Raw genomic sequence first — 19,452 nt, 5'->3', positions numbered from 1 at the left:
TTGCTTATGGTTACATGCTTTCGAATGGTGGTATGGTGTTTTCCCAAATAAATGCTACGTTTCCTTTCCCTTTTAATAAAAGCTTTCTTTTGTTCTATGCAGACTCAGCACTTGCAAGTGGGGAAGTATCGCCTAGAGGTGCCCGGGGTCATGTTTAGTTTTCTCAGATTACTGGGTGGGGGCTTGAGCCGGTTCTGGTTTTTATTGTTAAGAGGAAGCCCCCAGATACTGAACCTGACCCTTGTTATTGCCAACTCCACCTGGCAGAAGGGCTACAGTCTATTCAAAGAGGTGGTGCTGTGGGCATTTAGAGAAGATTTGCAAAGCGCTACACTATTATCGCTACTTGTGTAAGGCTGAGGGAGTTAAAAAGCATGGAGGCTAAGAAGGAATTAAAACAACAAAAGTGAACATAATAAAAGAGAGAAATCTGTTTTGTTAATGAGGTGTTGCATTTGCATCATTGTTTGTAGCTTGCGGTGGGGGAAAGGAGCTAAAAAGTTGGGTTAACCTCTGAAAAAAGTAGAGGACATTGCAATTTAATATAAATAAAGAAAATAAGAGCATTTAAAAGGGGTAAATTATAATTTAATTTTAACATTTTTGCTCTTGCATTTCATTGATGGAAAAGGGAGAATTTTAAAGGAGAAGAGAGACTCTGAAGTTTGTTGTGGCCCTAGTTGCTGGGAAGAGGAGGAGACCACTAATCTCTCTGTGTTTCTATTACATTTTTACCCTGCATGGCTCTGATGTTTCTGTGGAGGCTTTGTACCCGCCTTCCCTAATAAAACTATTTCAATAAGTGTGAACTTTGGGACTAAAATGAGCACGGTCCCTTGAAATGAGGGAAATTTGAGAGGTATGCGCCTCAGTTCTGAGTGTCTTGGCCTACTGACTTTATTGATTTTTTATTGCTTTTCAGTACTTATGCCTAACTGGCGGTTGGAGCTGTAAGTTGACTATCTATACTCCTGTATAAGCTGACTCTTTCAGGTCAAATAAGGAAGCCAACTTGTTTGCAGAAGGGTGGAGATGGGGGGTGGTGTGGGTTGTTTATATATATGAGTCACCTGAAGTTATGTGTACACTTTTTCCAAACACCTGCAGGGGGCAGGAGCCTGTGGAATTTGTATCCTGCTTGGATTGCTTATTGGTCTGAGGTAGTAGGGAAGTTTCATATGAAAAGAAATGAGATACACTTCCACAAGCAGTATAAGCACCTCTCTGACATCAGCTCTCTGGTAACATTTATATGCATGCATAAATTCTTCAGTTAGCAATAATTTTGTAGAGATTTTTAAGTCTTAAATTAGTAGGTCATTTCATAAATTAGCATACATGGGAGTTATTTTTCTAACAGTCATTGTTTAACTGTTCTTTGAAATCATTCCACAGTATAATTTTTTTTCTGCTATCAAAGCTTCATCAATCCAAGGTTAATGTTGAGAAACTAAGCCCAAAATATCAGGAAATTCAAAGTGAAGGTCCAGAAGAATTGTATTTCTCCAGTTGGGTGTAAGCATTATAGTTTGGGCAAACTGGTTCTTCCAAACTAAGAACCGGTTCCAACCTGAAGGTAACATTACAATTAAGTGTGGGAGAACTAGTATTGTCAAAATAAGGATGGAGGGGAAATTTTTGCCCATCCCTAAAGCACATCAGCTGATTCTTCTAAGTTTTAGTCACATGCTGAACTGTGCTGTGTTTTTCTGGAGACTCACCCATTTGTAATCTGGGAGCAGAAAGCCCCACCTAGAGGATACTGAGAGCTCTAACTTGCTGAGCAATAGGAGTGAGCAGGGAACAGCTGGAACACCCTGAATAGGTCACCATGCAGCCTGAACAGGCATCCAGAGGATGTTTCTAGGGTAACTTTAAATGTCAGTGAGGTGCTGCTAGTAAGATTTACAGATGGAGGTTTGGATAAAGATTAAAGATCATTTATGGTTAATACAAGTTATATTTTAAGTATCCTTTCCTGTATGTACAAAGTGTTTTTCCTTCTATTGTTTTGTAAATATAGATCAATTTATTCTAATTGGCCTTTATTTGTTTTTCTTCTTTTGCATGGACTTAGCCTGTAGTGTACTATGTTAGACTTAAGAATGTGCTCATTTCGTAATTTCCCTTACCTCGCATCTGCTCTTTATCACTCCAAGGAACAGTAATTGAGGGAGGGAGGCAATCCAATGTGACCACCCTTGAACGAAGCGCCTGCCACATCAAGAGTGATCAGGCAGACAGTCTTAACCCTGAGCACAGTGCATACAAACAAACTAGGGGTTATTTGGTGGCAGTGTAATTAATTAAATGTTCTCTCTAAAAGTAAGACATCAAGTTCCCTTGTATATCAGGGAGGGAAAAAGCAATACAAAGCTATCCACTGGTCACTGATGTTGTGTTAGAGAGATTCTTTTTTTGCAGATGAACTGCTGCAGAATCTGGTGCAGTGATTATACCCTTCAGGAATCACTCATGCTCCCCCCTCAATAAGCATAAGGGGGGAATCACTTTTACTAACACAGCTGGTGTTTAGATGAAATTAGGCTGTTAGCTTTGAAAATATATTAAAAGAAAAATTTTAATTAACCTGTTCCACTGAGTCATAAGATAATATCTTATGCATATAACAGGCAAACAGGCAAAATATGATAAAATAATTATTTGCAATTAGATATATGCATTACAGACAATGCCGTAATTAAAATGTACTTAATGTCATAGGAGGTCCTTTATTATCAAAATCATTCGTGGAAGAACTGTGAAAACAATGTGATTATTATCCAGAGCTCTGAAAAATCTCTAAATTTACTAATGAGACCAAAGAATTTCCTATAACACTTTCTGTTTTTAAAACAGATAGTGATATTTACAAGCAGCCAGACTGCTGCTATTTTAGTACCTAATCCATTTGTTACTGGAGTGGTGCTTCGGTCACTTGTTCATTGATATTCTTTTCTTTCATGCTCCCTGAAATCTGATATGCAGCAAGCTCCAGACTAGCTATTGCCAAGGAATTAACTATTAGAACAGGGCATGTTTTTAAAATATAAACGAATTTTTGTGCAGATCAGATGGGGGAGAGGAATGACATTATGCCCTTCTCCCCATAAAATTAGATATTTTAAATTCTGCAATTAGTGGAATAGTCCGGTGGTTAGGATGCTAGCCTGGGGCTTGGCAGACCTGGGTTCAATTACCTGCTTTGCTACAGGTTTCCGGTGGGGTGGGGTGAGGTGAGTCAGTTTGTCTCTGTGCCTTGGTTCTGCACCTTGAATACTGTGTGTAGTTCTGGTTGCCTCATCTCAAAAAAGATCTCTTAAAATTGGAAAAGGTACAGAGAAGGGCAACAAGAATTAGTAGAGGGATGGAACAGCTTCCATATGAGGAGAGATTAAAAAGATTGGGACTGTTCAGCTTGGAAAAGAAATGACTAAGAGGGGATATGAGAGCAGTCTATACAATCATGACAGGTGTTGATAAAATGAATAACGAAGTGTTATTTACTCCTTCATACAACAAAAGAACCAGTGGGCACCTAATAAAAATTAATAGGCAGCAGGTTTAAAACAAACAAAGTATTTTTTCACATAATGCCCAGTAAACCTGTGGAACTCATTGCCAGGGGATGTTATGAAGGCCAAAACTATAACTGGGTTCAAAAAAGAACTAGACAAGTTCGTGGAGGATAGGTCTATCAATGACTATTAGCCAAGATGCTTAGGGATGCAACCCCATGCTCTGGGTGTCCCTAAACCTCTGACTGCCAGAAGCTGGAGTGGATAACGGGATGGATCACTCAATTATTGCCCTGTTTTGTTCATTCCCTCTGAAGCACCTGGCATTGGCTGTTGTTGGAAGACATGATACTGGGATAGATAGACCATTGGTCTGACCCGTATGGCCATTTTATGTGTAAAATGGGGATTATAGCATTTCTCTGCCTCATGTGGGTGCTGTGAGGATCAGAAAAACAGGGCTAGAAGGCACCTAGAGAAGTCAAGTCAACCTCCGCTCCCCCATGCTGAGGCTCTCTAAGAGGTCTTCTCTGAATATTCCTTTCAAGCGGTGTCTTCAAAAACACCCTATCTTAATTTAATTCTGCTGCTACTGAAGTCAGCATGTATTGTTGTAATCGCATTGGTCCCAGGATATTAGACAGACAAGGTGGGTGAGGTAATATCTTTTATTGGACCAACTTCTGTTGGTGAGAGACAAGTTTTCAAGCTTACACAGAGTTCTTCTTCAGGACTGGTAAACATACTCAGAACCTGCAGAGTGGGAACCTGGCGGGTTCTGGGCTGATGACACCTCCACATTGCCTCTGGAGGGTGTTTTAACTTCCTGTGGGTTTATCCACAGGTGGGTTGACTGTGGGCCTGTAATAATCCAGGGTGTTGCTGGTCAGGAGTGGGGTGCATTGAAGGTGTCTTTAACCTGGCTCCTGATCCTGATCTGCTGGTAACCTGACCCTGCCTGCCTCCTGACACCTAACTCTCAGTTAATCCTCTGGTCTATCTTGGACTCTGACTGGCTGATATCTGACTTGGCCTGACTCTTGCTCTGACCACTACGTATGACTGCCCACATCCTGATCATGACAATGTAAGCCCAGGGTTAGTGGGACTCCAGATGACCTTGGGTTAGAAAACCCAGGGCTTGAGTAGCTACACTGACTATTAACCCTAGGAGAGCTTTAAAAATCCTTACAATCGAATATGTGGAATGCTGCATTCCCCAGTCATTTAATAAGCACAGTTCAGTGCTTTGAAATAAAGACCAAATATAGCAATATGTTTTCTACAACAGGGGACCCATGCTGTGTCGTCTTCCTTTTATTCTTCTTTCCTTTAACCCCAAACTTCTTTTCTTGTTCATCTAATCCCATTCTCCATACACAGCTAAAGCTCGGAGCTCCCCTAATATCAGTGAGGGTTTTGCCTGTATGAGGGAGACAGGCTTGGTCCTTAATATTTCATTAATCCTTTCTATAGTTGATTGAACACCAACCTATCTATTTCATTTCTCTTTTCCTTTCAATTTTTCATGTTGTGCTTTCCACTTCAGTTCTTTTCCTCCCCCTCCCATCCCTTTACAAAAAAAAGCAATTTACATTTTATAACACTTAGCCTTCCAAAGCAGCTCATGGTCCTTTCCTGGCATATTACAGCTTTTTGAGACTGGTTCTCATTTACAGTAAGGCTCCTTTACAGCAAGGGTGGCCTGAAAGTGGGCTAAATTACATAATCCAGTGGATTAAGATCGTTTGGAATAAAGCACTTTTATTCCAGAATAAGAGCGTCCACACAGAGAGTTAGGCCTGGTTTACAGAGTAACCCTGGCCCTGGCACCTGCTTCTATTTCAACCAAGAGAGCTAATGGTAAGGCCTCCAGGATGATGCAGTGGCATAGGAAGCTGTCCTGGGGAGAGAGGCAACCAATGAGAGGGCAGCTTGAACGGGAGGTTTGGAATCCACCCAAAGGGGACAGTTGGAAGGTGGTAGAGAAGGAGGTAAGAGACTGCCCGGGGTGAAAAGGGGGCTCGCTGGGGAAGAGGAAGCTGGGCCACGAAGGGCAATGTGCAAGGAGCCCAGCACGAGGGGCACAGAGTATACGACCAGTGAGGTTGACCATTGGGCCGCTGACAGAGGGAATACAGCCTGCAGAATGGGTGGGGCTCTCTGGGTAAGGAGTTTACCGGTGGATTTGCTGGAAAGAGATGCGGTCGCTGCAGTGTCAAAGCAAAGGAGCATCACAGGCTGGAGACAGGTACAGGCAGGACAACTGGGTGAAGCTGGACTTTGCAGCCAAGGAGTTGGTTCCCTCTTGCATGTTGTTGAAAAACATCTTTCAGTGTGATGGTAATTTACAGTGTATTGTTTTCCTAAGCAAGTATTTGTTAGAATATAAAACTAAATGTAAAGTATTATTTCCATTATTTTATTGCTCCTACCCAAATTCTGGGTTTTCCCTTGACAAAGTTTAAAATTTAAACTTTATCTCCATTGGGTAGGTTTGCCTCTGCTCACCGGAGGCATAAGCTAGCTGAGGCCTAGGTCGCTGCATCTACACCTAAAACCTAGACTGACCTATGTCGCTCTGGGGTGTGAAACGTACACAGAGACCTGGTTACGCCCACATAAGCCCCAATATAGACAGCACTAAGTCGTCGGAAGAGTTCTTCTATCAACTTAGCTATTGCCTCTTGAGCAGGTGGATTAACTACATCAACTGAAAAACCCCTTCTGTCACTGCAGCAAGTGTCAGCTCTACAGTGGCACAGTTGCAGCCCTGCGACTGTAGCACTGTAGTGTAGACAGAATCAGACATAGTTAATCCACTTTAAAATCACACCCTGCTTTAGTCTGAATCAATTTCCCTGTGTCGGAAAGCCCTTAGACTTACACAGGAAAAGCAGGGGACATGCATTACCAGAGGCAATAAATTACATAAAGCAGTTCCTGATACAGTAGTCGAAAGAGTGGCCAGCTGCTGTGAAACATTTTGACATTGACGATACAAGAAAGCATGCCTCCATTTTGTGGCAATCCGTAGAGAATGAATAGAGTCAGTAAGTCAGAAAGCTGGCCTGCTTTCTATTTGTGCACAGCTTTGTCAATAAGCAGGATCACCATATAACAGATGGAAAACTAGACTCATAGCTTTTGTAGCTGCACCTAGACTGGGTGCACATCTGAGAATTCTGGCTTCTGTGCTTTGTTCAAGTTGCAAACTCTAAATCAAATGGGCTCATATGCCCATTGGAAAAGAACGGCAATAAAGACTTTGTGAATCCTAATAGGCCCCAGATAGAACTTGAAGGATGCTGCTGTAGCTAAGTGAATGACTAGTGCTAGTGTGCCAGAGGTAGTCTGGGGGCTCATGTAGCTGCTTATCTGAAAAAAGCAGCAGGCTATGTCCCTTGAGAACACATGCTGCTGACATTGATGTATATACTAGTCAGTAGAGCCGGTCAAAATTTTTTAGCTGGAACAGTTTCCTATCAGAAAATGTAGTTTAACTAAAATTGAAACATTTGGCTTTGATGAAGTGAAAACGAAACATTTGTACTTTATCACTTTGATTCGTTTCATTTAGTTTTATACTATATTTGAATGTTGTTCTATTTAATCTATACGATATTATGTTTTATATTTGTTTCAGGGAGTCCAAATAAAATATCCTCAGAATGATCGTTCCGCGGGACGTTTCCAAAGGTTGGGCTTTTTGTTCTGATTTGGAACAAACCCTGATTTCAAAAGGCTGAATTTCTCACAGAATGGAAATGCTAGTTTCTGACTAGCTCTGCTGGTCAGCTTTGAGACTCAGCGCATCCCCTAGGACCAAGGTGCGCACAGGAACGACAGTCGCTGACCCGGGAGCACTTAGAGATCCTTGCCTGCTACTTGAGTGCAGTGGGCAAGATGCTCTTGTTTCTTGCCCATCCTTCCAGTTTGGCACTGCAGAAGAAGGCAGGCTGCTGCTGATTGCGTAACCCTCACACACCCACAGTGGCCCACTCTAGTAGTGGCTGGGCCACAGAGATTGATGACTTTCCTCCAGCCTTGGCTAATGGCGAAGGAAGTAGAGGCTCACTCTTTAAGATTCCCAGGTTCAAGTGTTTCTGCCACCACTCCCCTGAGGGGTCTGGTGTTATTAGTACTAATAGAAATGTCTCCAAATCTTTACATTAGACTAACATTTTATCTCCTCGGAGTTGCCGTGCCATGATGAGTGAGGTATTTGTTGTTGTAAGCCGTAGCTAGAGCTTTTTCCGCTTGCAAGGGTTTAGTCGTGCACTGCTGCAAAATTGCCCGTGAAGTCAAAAGAGGATAAGCTCTGTTAAAGTGCATGTATTTTCCTAGTGCTGGGTCTCTCTGAGAATGCTGCATAGTAGCAATCTGCCACTGTCCAATCAATGTTTATTTATACAAATACTCATTTCTTCAAACTGTAAATAATAAGTCAAATTGTTTTTATACATATCAAATTAAAGAAATTTCCAGCCGGAGCGGCAAACATCCCTACCATATAATCTGCTTCCTCTCCATCTCCTTTAGGCGTCTTCCCTTTACTGTTGTCAGAAGAACAAAGGGAATGTGCCAGGGCTGCGTTGGGATTTTAATGAAAAATAATGAGAATTCATCGCTAATTAGGACAGCAATTAAAACATAACGATCGTTGCTGGGGCACTGTTAATGAACTTGTAAATTGCAGCTGTAGACTTGTATCCATATCCACATTACTGTTGTCTTAACTCAATTTGTATATCTAAAAACAGTAATCAAAGTACGCTGGCATTTATGTATGGCATTGCAATCATCACTTGGCGCCCTTACAGCAGTCTAATAGTCCCTGCTGTTACTAGCGGTACTGTACGTTCTTTGGGTCACTTTTAGGACATGAGTGGCATATAAATGATCATGGTCTCTATTCCAGAGGAATATGAAAAAGCTTAGTGATTTTAATAGCTAGTCTCTTGTCAATAGGCACTGACTTTGCTGCCCACAGGGATGGCACAGGTTCAGGATTGCTGATTCAGGACATTCCTACTCTGCATAGTGTGGCAAAATACCTGCCCCTCTGTTTGTGTCTGTTTGCCTCAGTCCACCAGGCCAGGGCACACAGGCAGCAAAAAAAAAAAAAAAAAAATCTCACTCTCACAAGGGCTGGGCTTTTTCTCAGCCAGCCAGCCCCTAGTAGTTTCTTCCCCGGGAAGAATGCCCCTCCTCCAGCGAGTCTCAGAGTCAGTTGTCCCTCCCCTCTCACAGCTGCTGCTGCTCTCTCATCATCGCCCCCCCCCCTCTCCTTGTCAGGGGGGAGGGAAAAGGTCTCTCTAGCAACTGGGGCCAGCTGAAACCTGATTAGTTTCTTCCCCCCCCCCCCCAGCCTGACCTTATTTTTTTTGCTAGCCTTTCCGGGCTAATTGTTACCCCTCTCCAGGTAGCTAATTGGCCTGAATTTGCCACAATAGATAACACATGTTTAGAATCTCATGTCAGAGTCAGGACATTATTCCAAAATTGAGAACGGTGTTACACTGAAATCCTCAATGACTTTCATGTCCCATGCAAATATGTTCTGTGAGGGTGGTCCTCTATATCACACTCAGGGAAACAGAGGCAATAAACTGATGCCCATCCAGGGAGGGGAGTAGGAGATGCACGTCTTACCAGGAGACATTAGCGGGAGAGGTGGCAGACACAAAGCATAGCAGTGTGAGATGTTGTGGCTTACTGGGGTTCCTGCACTGCACACCATCTTTGCACTTCAGATTCAAGCAGCCTTGTGGCTGCTTTACTTTACTTTACACCAGTCACTCACACCAACTTTACCCAGGCAGCCAGCTGCAGAATATGTGCGGTGTGGCTGTCCTTTATGGCCTAGCCACACCCATTTTGAAGTTGATATCTCAGTTCCGAGAGCCTTCCACTATTTTGGCAACTACTCCATGAACTTTGTTCCAGGAGAGAACAACCTTGGTGGTATACAGTGGATACAATTCACTGGTGGTAAAGTTTAGTACCCAATTAAGATAAGCTCAGCTGCCTACGAACAGAGCAGAGAATCAGGACTTCTGTACATGCCACACTCGGCTGCACATACAAACATATTTCCCACTCTTGTGCCTGAGGAGCCATCATCCAGGAGATGTTTTTAATCAACAAAGATAAATGGGAATTATTATGTAATGCTCCCCGTGATGATGCAAAAGCACGAGTACCAACCTCAGGGCAGACTGTTAAAAACCAGGGCACAAACTCCTAATGTTTGTGAATTCTCAACTTAGATTTCACCAACCAACTACACCAAGTGCACATGCCTCAGGGCATTTTAATTCTCTTAACAGGGAGTCACAGGCATTCCTCTTGGGTACTCCTGTCTGCCATGCCACCCTGGGGCACGTGGCCCCTTACACCAAGAAACACAGCAATATTCAGGTTATTTCTGATCCTAAAGAACCAGTCACTTACCCCAGGTCAATTGCGCTCTAGGTCTCAAACCAAAGGCAATGCTTATAGGAAGATTTATTAACTAGGAAAAGGAAATTAGTTATTTTCAAGGGTAAAGTGAGCCAGCGTAGACACACACAAATGAGTTAGTGTGATATAGGTTTCTATCAACAAGCTCTATTTGACCTTTAGAGCTAACCCAGGCTAAACAGGTGGGATTCTCTTGCTTATGCCTAGAAACACCTTGTCCCACAGAGTCCAAGCAGCATAGAGATCCTTGTTCCTTTTGTTTGTTTGCTTTTAATCCCCTTCTTGCCATGTGCTTTGAGCTGCAAAATCATCTGAAGGGAGGAGTCCACTTGCATGACTCATCTTCAGGGGGAAGGGGGAGAGAGCAGATCGACAATATGAGTCTTTAGGTCTTTTATTGAAGATTCCCTAATCCAGATTTGGGGAGTTTCCAGTTGTAAGATCCACCCAAAGCCTGTCAGGTACCCATGGGTCTCCTCTTTCAGGAGGGGCAGAACAATTTCTGTAGAAGAGCAGCTCTTCACACTAATTAACGTCCCTCTCCTGTATGGCGATTCATACAGTCGCGGAATACGCATGGTGTGGATTTTTTATAACCATGTCAGTATAACCGCTCAAATATTACATTACAATATTAACAACAGATATTACAAGTAAGATTAATGCAAATAGCAACTCACAAGCATTCAATAATCTAAACACTAAACACTTTCTTATCATGCTAATACTTATTTTATCAATATTAACCCACAAGTGAGCCAGGCTGATTCCAGCTATGTATTTTGAGACCTGGGGACCATGGCATAAGCTGGCGCATGGCCTACCAGCAGATTAATAAAGGGGATTGTATAATAAAACTGTTATGGAAAATTCATCTGGGGGCCTAAACAAGATTGAGAGTCTTATAAAAGTTTTGGTGTTATAATACCTTCATAAAGAGCATATTTAAAGGATGAGGCCTAATTGATTATATAATTTCAATCAGTCTTGATTTAATTAGGATACCTTTTCTATTTCTGTAATGGGGTGTGTGTAGGAAGAACAGTGTCAGTTAAGGGTACTTCTGGATAATTGTGATTGTGTGAGTGTACAATAGCACAAAACAGCCACCTGCTAAATATACACATTTACATGCTCCGAAGAGTTATTTAATTAACGTTAATGGTTAACACAACCTCCACCCACTTTTAACAAGCTAAGGGTCAGTGGCTACAGCTGATCTGTTCAAGCTTGAAGGGAACTCCCCCCCGCCCCCGACCTGTATATAGGTAAGGGGGGGGGGAATAAAAGGGTTGGGAAACGTTGATCTCTTTTTTGTTCACGTGGTAATTCCAGGAGAACAAAGCAAACTGAGCCTGCTGTAACTCCATCAGCTACATCAGAGAGGCACTGGGTCCAGTATTTGTTTCTGTGGTCAGCTGCTGGGTGAAGGATGTTTTGCAATAAGCTTCGGTTTAAGGATGAAGGCAGAATGACATGACGTATGTGAAGCTGGTAAATACCAAGGGCATCAAATGATCCTGTTAGGGAATTAAAAAGACAATGATAGAACCAGACCAGGGTTGTTCAGAAAGCATCTAATGTATTTCATTTTTAACTCAAATATTTTAGGAGCAGTATAACAATTGCCATTCTTTTCCCCAAATTATTGCTATACAGTAAAGTTTTTGATTGCACTTGCAATATCTCAAGTATTTCAGTTACTTTAACTCTCATACCCAAAGATAAATTCTTAAACATCTCTCACGTATGTATGAAGTCTTAGGACCAAAATCAGTTCAATATGGGTATATTCACATTTACTAAGCTCCACACTTCCATTGTCTGGAAGAAGGTCTTTGGACCTGCAGCAAACAAAAGAACTCACTGCTACCATGGAAAGGCCCTCGGAAATCTATGATACGTCCATTTTGTTTGGCTCTTTTTATTAAAATAAAGCAGCATTTTTTCCAGTGACCAGTTCAAAGTAAACCATAAATTTCAGCTTACTTTGGAACCTTGATTATTTTTTACACCACACTATGGGAGCACATGGTGCTTGTCAGACAAAAATTACAGATCCTTTCCCCGAGAATCTTGCACTTGAAGTTAGATTTAACAGGCAAGCAAATGATGACCGTAAACAAGGGTGATGGAAGAGGATATGGTGGAATGAGGGTTAAAGCAATTGAAAGATCAAAAGTTCTTATTGTTACATTCATATTGTCTTAGCTCCTCTTGAATATAATTCAAGATGAACAAACAGGATGGGAATATACATATTATATGTATATGAATGTGTTGTTCTGTAGCTCTTGAAACCAGCATCATATCATCAACATCCACGCTGTGAAAGGATGAGGTCTTGGGATCCATTAAACCACTCTGGAGAAGAGTCTTTCCATTCTCCAAGACAGGTAATTATCATTAATCATGTTTATTATGACAGTGCCTAAGGACCAACCAAGACTGGAACCCTCTGATGCTAGTAGATGAAATTGGAACTCTCCTGGTGTCCCTTTGGGTAAACCTCTCTTTTGGTGTTGGGTGTAAAGAATATAGGGAAAGCATGGAAAGAGGTTAATTTTTTTAATTTTTAATAAGAAATGTCTCTTTAGGGTTAATATATTGCAGGCCACTAGCTTAACGTTTATTAAAGTAACTGTTTCTTTAGTTGTTTTATTGCTGTTGTAATATCACACTCACCAGGTCACTAGGGGCTTGATCCGAAGCTGATGAGTGGCTCACGGGCTCAAGCCCTTGAACTGGAAAATATATGAATGAACTTAGTATTTTAAAATACCCCCTTGCTCTTTTAGAGCACTTTTTGTCAGTATATCTCAAAGGGCTTTTCAAAAAGAGCAGAGCATCATTAGTCCCATTTTACAAATGTGGAAACTGAGGCACAAGAAGGGCTGTGATGTGCCTCGGCAGTACAGCCAGGACTAGAACCCAAGTTTTTTGAGGCTCAGACAGTGCCTTAGCCACCAGGCCATGCTAACATGGCTCCTTAGTTGGAAATGATAAGGGCAATATTGATATTACACGTCTGCCCACTATTTGAGCAGAAAGGTTATGTGATGGTAAGCAAAGTCAGCACCTCCAAGGAGCAAGAGCTGTAATTCTCCCAAGTCACAAGCAGCAATGGGATTGAATGGCTGAACTGTCTCATTCTGAATGGGCACAAAGGACTCCTGCAGGGATAATTAATATTAAAGTGATGCAAAGGTCAACAATAAGTTACCACCCTGAGGAAAAATACTTTGCACTAACACAGGTGGAAAGAAGCAAAGAACAAAATGTTGGATTGTCAGTTTAGCGAAACGATCATTGGCTTCTTGGGAATTATTTGTTGCATGGATTGATGCTCTTTAGCAAACAGTGCAAGGCTGCTTAGTGTCTATATTGAGTCTCAATATGTCTTTTTTTCTTTTTTTTTAAGAGAGACCTGAATGATCCCTGATGGAAACGCTGGTAGGTCAAGTGCAGTCAGTGGCACCTAACTGATATGAACATACCTGCTGTCAGGCAGTGTGACACTTCCAAAATTTGCCATAGCTTACTTTGGACTGGGCACATGTTAAAGGCAATTTTGTGCCACCACCGAGTCTTCTTGTGGAAGTTATATTTGGAAATGTTTGTATCTGTGTTCCAATCTGTGCTTAGTGTTGTTTTCCAAGTCCTACAGTACTCAGTGAAAATTACTCTCTGCTTCCTAGCCATTTATTTATAAATGGATTGTACATTTTTGTACTGTTGCTTGTTAGAGAAATTACACTGTAATGTGAGTCTCTGTTTTTTTCCTCCATTTAATTCCACTGTAAAATTAAACAAAAGTGAAGCAAGAATATGATATAGCGTTGGGTATATTAATCATGGTAACACCTTAGAAAGAATTTCACATTGTGCCACAAAAATAAGCTACCTCATTTAAATACCTTGAAACTTTGTAGAGCTTTAAGATAGCAAGATATGGAAGCTTGCCCTGCAACTCTAGGACTAGGCATATTAAACTCTTGAGTGTGAACAGATCAGACAAAAATAGGCGTTAAAAACTTTACTGGACAACATTAGAACTTTTGGAAATTCCAGAATTACCAGTTCAGTTCTGACTTTATTGGTATGTTTCCAAACAAGAACACCAAGATTTTTTTTTAAGACAAGTGCCTAAAGTTAGGCTCCTAAATCCAGATCAATGCAACTAAATAAATGGTCAGATTTTCAAAAGTTTTGAATACCCAACAGTTGCCATTGACTTCAATGAGAGGTGTAGGCTGATCCGAGCTTTTAAAAAATCATGATTATATTCTGGTGCCTTGTCTACACATGAAAATTAGTCTGGAATAAAATAGGATTTGAATTGAAAGTGGATTAACTATTCCTGATTAACTCCATGTGTGGACTCATTCCAAAATAAGAGTACTTTATTCTGATTTATCTTAATCCACTTCCAGAATGGATTAAACTAATTTTGGAATAAAGCGCTCTTTTCTAGAAGTGTCCACAGATGGAGTTAATCAGGAATAGCTTTCCAGAATAACTCCCTGTGTGTAGACAAGCCCTAAATATGGACTTTGAAGCCTAACTTTGGAGAACTCATTTTTGAAAATCTTGGCCAAAGTCTCTGATAGGATATTCCTGGCTAGTAACACTCAAACTTGTGAATTTGTAGGATGCATCTAAACCATGGGTTCTCAATCTGGTGGTCATGACCACCCCCTCCCTTTCTTTACAGCTGAGTGGAAGAGGGGTGCTGAAACTTCTCTCTGTTATAACACTGGGTCATGGAATGAAAACACTGCTCGAATCCAATTCTGCTTTGTATCCCATTCAGTCGCTCACTCATTTTCTCTGTACAAAAATGAATAAATGAAAGCAAAAAGTTTCCTTCTGTGGTAATTCGACAGGAAAAGTCCTCTAAACCAAGATTTAGCTTAAAAGCATAGCAGTGATTCTAAAAGGATAAAATGCTGTGTAATGGGAAAAGTGTTTAAACTCAGTTGATTTAAGGGGGGATTTAAGAGGGGGTGTTGGAGGGCAGTTTGGAGGAGGAGGTTTTTCAGATGGACATGGCGGCCCCTGCACTTCTTTGAATCAGTGGGGTTGGTAGCTCTCACAATCTGCTCATTCTGAACCTCTGGAAAACTCCTCCCAGGTGAGGAGATGATGATTTAGCTGTAAACCCCTCAAGGAGTAGGAAGGATGATCTAGTGGATAGGGGACAGACTGTAGCTATCTGTGCAAAATGCTGCCATATAATATAACTGTTAGTAAATAAAACAAACCACCATAACCCTTTGGTTCTTTGTAGATAAGCTAAAATCCCACCATGCCTTGTGTATAATTCTTTGCATTTAAGCTAAACCTTAGCTGAACTTTAGCTGATCCTAGTGGGTTATCAATAAACTGATTATTATAATTAGTCCCTAGTGAGTTATCAATAATGGCTTAAGTATTGTCTTACTCTGACCTGTTGACCCTTAGGAAATGTGCCCAGGTGGCCAGAAAGGGCCTACTTGAAATTGATGAGAGGCAGGTATTTTCTGTGTATGATGAAACAAGGGTCTGTTGAGATGCTTTTAGCTTATCAGATATTTATCTAAATAGATTTTCTGTCATAATGACTTGGTTACAAATATCTTTTGTGACTGATAAAATAATGGATTGTTGAACAGGTGTTTTCAGTTTATCAATGATGTAAACCAGATTCCATGAGAAGAGCTTTCCAGGTCAATAGGTCACTTGCTTTGTCTCTCTTCTGTACACATGCTGAGTATATAAGGGGATGTAATTCTGGGAGTTTGTTGCAACAGTCTAATGCTGACAGCTGCTCTTCATACTGGGTCTGGTGGGTATAACCTTCCTTTCTGTCTTGTGCTGTGTTAATTTTTGACTAATCTTGGATCAATACATTCCAGCTGAGCCAGTTATCTGACACTTATTAATATTCATATTACTAATAACACAGTTAATACAATTTTAACATAACTTTCTGCTGAAATTGTGGATATTTTGCATTCCTGGCTAAATTCTGAAGTGTCTGTTTGCTTGCTTTCTGTAGCTGTAAACTTTTGGAGTGTTACCCCAGAGGTCATTCAGTAGCTTCTTTCCTTTTCTCATTAGCTTTCACAGAATCTAACTCTTCCACAGGACACTTGAGCCGAGTTAGATTGAAAAGAGCTAGTGAAACTAATCAATTGCCTGAGAATCAGGTTTGTGACAACCTGTCTCTACAGAGTTCTCTCTACTTACATGTGAGCTGTCATAGATTCCCATTTGTAATGCTATTGGAAGCACAGGATGCTATTTCCTACTCTGTTACACTTCAGAGGACCATCCTGCAGCTCTGTGCTATAATACCGAATGCTTGTTTACCTATTGAGAAAACAGGAATGTATTATTTTGTGTGTTCACAATGGACATCCCCTTCTTAACCTGACTGGATGCAAAGAACAGCTGACTAAATGGATTCCCTCCATTCGCTTGCAGTATTAGAAGTCCAAGAAAAGCAGCATTTTCATGTTTATTGGCGACATTAAAGCAAACATAGTAATTGACACCACCAGTCTCCAGTCTGGCATGCACCTAGCAGAAGGACATTTTATATTTGCACAGTGCATATAAAAAAGCAGGTGCTTTCCTTTTGTATATAGGTCAGGCCTTACATGACTTTTACAAGAAGAAAAACAATGCTATGGATATGCACACGCTTTAAATCTAGCTAATAAAAGTACCCAGGGGCCATGACATTCAAAACGCTTTTACTGCATTCTGGGGACAAATTGTGCAGCCTCAGTCACTGATGCATAATTAAAATAAAGGGCAGTTGATTCAGAGAGGAAGATGTTCCTTTTTATGTAGAACTGGGCCTGTGAACTGTACTGCTGTAGATATGCACAAGGGGGCTATTCAGCTAAGTGCGGAGGGCCTGTGCAAAGATTATCACCTACTGAATGCCATCCAAATAAGGACAGATTCTGATATCAGTTACACCGGTGTAAATCCGGAATAATTCCTTGGACCTCGAAGTTCCTCTCTCTTCATGCTGCCCTGGTGCAGAGGCGGGGAGGGGGGAAGGTAGAAGAGGGGGCACGCTGCACACTGGCTATCTCCAGCTGGTGCACTATCCTTTGGGGATAACTAGTTGGTGCAGGTTACAGTAGACTGCAGGTTGTTCTCACCTGGGCTGGAGCTGGGGTAGAGAATCAGGGAGTCATAGCTGGTTTTGGTTCACACGTTCTCCTCTTTTGTCACCCTCCTGTGGGGAGGAGAGCCATCCTTGGCTAGATGTTCCTCTAGCCTCTGGAAGAGCCAGTTGAGTTCCTGATCTCGCTGGGGACGCTAGAGCCTGGCCAGGAAATAGGCTTGTTCTTGCTGTCAGAGCTGGAAGAGAGAGACTCATTTTTGTGTTCCCTTCTCAAGGAAGGAGCTCACACCACATACGAGAGTGATGGATGACCTAAACACCTAGCTGCTCGCTTCCCTCCCCTGCAATACAGAAGGCGGCCAGCAGGGGAATGGCTGCGGCTCAGCGTGCTCTTGGCTTGCATCAGAGCTGCTCCTAAGGGCTTGTCTACACTAAAAACCCTGCAGCTGCGCCGCTGTAGCGCTTAGTGAAGACACTACCCACGGCGACGGCAGGGCTTCTCCCATTGGTGCAGGTAGTTCATCTCGCCAAGAGGTGGTACGCATATCAACGGGAGAAACCCTCCCCCATCGACATAGTGCTGTCTACAGCGGGAGTTGGGTCACTATAACTGCATCACTGAGGAATGTGGCTTTTCCACACCCCTGAGTGATGTAGTTACACCAACGTACACCTATAGTGTAGACCAGGGCTAACACTGTAGGGGGAGCAGTGGGAAGCAGCTGGGGAGGCAGTACCATCTCCCTCCTCCCTTCAGCAACCGGGGCAATAAAAATCACAGTGTGTGGCTCAGGGAGCACATTTTCAATTCGTAACCCAATGTCCATATGTCTTAATACAGCTACCCTGGAGTGCCACCATTGAGAATCTTGAAAGCTATAACTGGCCACAGGTAGGGCACCACTGGTCTCGTTGCTAAATCTTAAGATTTGGTATCAGATGTCTGGGTTCTGTTCCTGGTTCAGCCAGTAACTCGAAGTGCAACCTCGAATCTCAGGTCCCTGGCTGAGAAATGGACAATATCACCTCTCTGATGGTAATTTTGCCAGGTTTTATTACAAGGATTTGAAAACACTTGGGAATCTTCAGAATATTAATGTAATGTGCCATTTCAGGGATCCTGAAATTACTGTTTTCCGTCAATATCTGTCAGTCTGGTAGAATGACCCTGGGTACACAAACAAAACTCAGAATCATCAACTCTCTTCCAATGAGATGCCAGTGCCATGCATCCTATCCCAAAGACTGAAACGAAAAAAGAAAATTCAGTCTATCACATCAAAAGTCTTGCTTAGTTTTTACTGTTGAATGTGTCAGGAGAGTCTGCATGAGAGAGCAGTATCCCTTTAAAGCAAAGCAAACTCCTAGGGCTTAACTTTCAGCAACAACAGAAACAAGCAGGCACCTGATTAGAGCATTCAGTGCGGAGATGTACTAGGAAAAATTATTCCATAACCAGAACTGTGAAACCTTTGCTGCATTGTCTGAGTGTTTGTGAATCCAACACTGTATACTTCATGTGTTTAGTCTTTGTTAGGACTCAGAAGAAAATCTCTGTGAACTCTGTCATAAGAGATAGAGATTTGTACAGGGGATTAATGTTGCCAGGCTGTCAAGCTGTGACAATTTGAATGAGGGAGATTTCCAATGTCTCATTGAAACGCATAGCAAAAACCTTCACTGCAAGAGAGGTGTATTTTTAAAATTACCTTAAATGTAATCCAAATGTGGGAGTTTCCCTCCCTGAGAGTAAGAATTAGGAGCTTTAAACACTGCCCAGTTCACGTTGTAAGGCAGACTTCTTTTTTACTGTGCTCTGGCGAGAATTCTCAAAACAGCTCAGAACCTGCAACTGGGAACAAATGTTCATACGTTAAATGTGCTGGTCTCCTTTGAAAATTTGGCCGTAAGTGTCTCAATGGGAGCTGAGATCTTTTGAAAATCTGACCCTTAACTAAGTGCCTAAATGGATGCTGAGCTCTTCTGAAAATCTGGCCCCAAATGTGGGTGCTGAGCCCTTGAAAACCTCACCTGGGGCTCTTTTGAAAATCTAGCCCTAAATGTTTCCAAATGGCTGGATTTTGCAGCAAATTAAATGAAATAAGTGTCCTATGGAACAATGGGCACATCAAAACTCAGTTGTAGGGGGTGACAAGGAACTTCCCCAAAACTGAGATGCTGATAATCATTGCAACAACTATGTCTTTTATTTTGAAGGACCCTGATTTTTATGACTGCTCTGGCCTCTGCTGCATCAATATGAGGCCCTGTTTTTTCACCCTTTGCTCTTAGCTTTGGGCAACTCAGCAAGTCCCCATCTGTGGGTCCAAGTTCCCACACCGG

General features: G+C 41.9%; 1 protein-coding gene and 2 long non-coding RNA genes across 6 annotated transcripts in view; 2 read left to right on the top strand and 1 right to left on the bottom strand.

Annotated features, from left to right (window-relative positions):
* The window catches only part of LOC120400031 (bifunctional protein GlmU-like), a 124,280-nt gene that overhangs the window by 7,367 nt on the left and 97,461 nt on the right, over positions 1–19,452 (top strand). For 2 of the 4 annotated variants that reach the window (XM_039528385.1, XM_039528387.1), the window contains exon 1: positions 15,735–15,810. The exons of 1 other annotated variant lie outside the window; for it this stretch is intronic. In XM_039528385.1, the coding sequence (XP_039384319.1) occupies positions 15,780–15,810 (31 nt within the window). In that variant the 5' untranslated portion in view covers positions 15,735–15,779. Of the gene's footprint in view, positions 1–5,522; positions 5,770–7,164; positions 7,218–15,734; positions 15,811–19,452 lie in introns of those variants that run through there. One more of the 4 variants, XM_039528386.1, reaches the window with a different exon arrangement.
* LOC120400032 lies at positions 11,290–14,150 on the top strand. Its single transcript, XR_005595479.1, has 3 exons — positions 11,290–11,477; positions 12,275–12,379; positions 13,407–14,150. It is a non-coding gene; the product is annotated as an uncharacterized LOC120400032 (long non-coding RNA).
* On the bottom strand, positions 16,219–18,955 carry LOC120400033. Its single transcript, XR_005595480.1, has 3 exons — positions 18,819–18,955; positions 17,144–17,345; positions 16,219–16,337 (listed from the first exon to the last, which is right to left on the bottom strand). It is a non-coding gene; the product is annotated as an uncharacterized LOC120400033 (long non-coding RNA).

This window comes from Mauremys reevesii, linkage group 3 (assembly GCF_016161935.1).
Source record: "Mauremys reevesii isolate NIE-2019 linkage group 3, ASM1616193v1, whole genome shotgun sequence".
Taxonomy (NCBI): domain Eukaryota; kingdom Metazoa; phylum Chordata; order Testudines; family Geoemydidae; genus Mauremys; species Mauremys reevesii.
The sequence above is the reverse complement of the archived record's forward strand: the minus strand, read 5'-3'. Positions and strand labels throughout refer to the sequence as shown.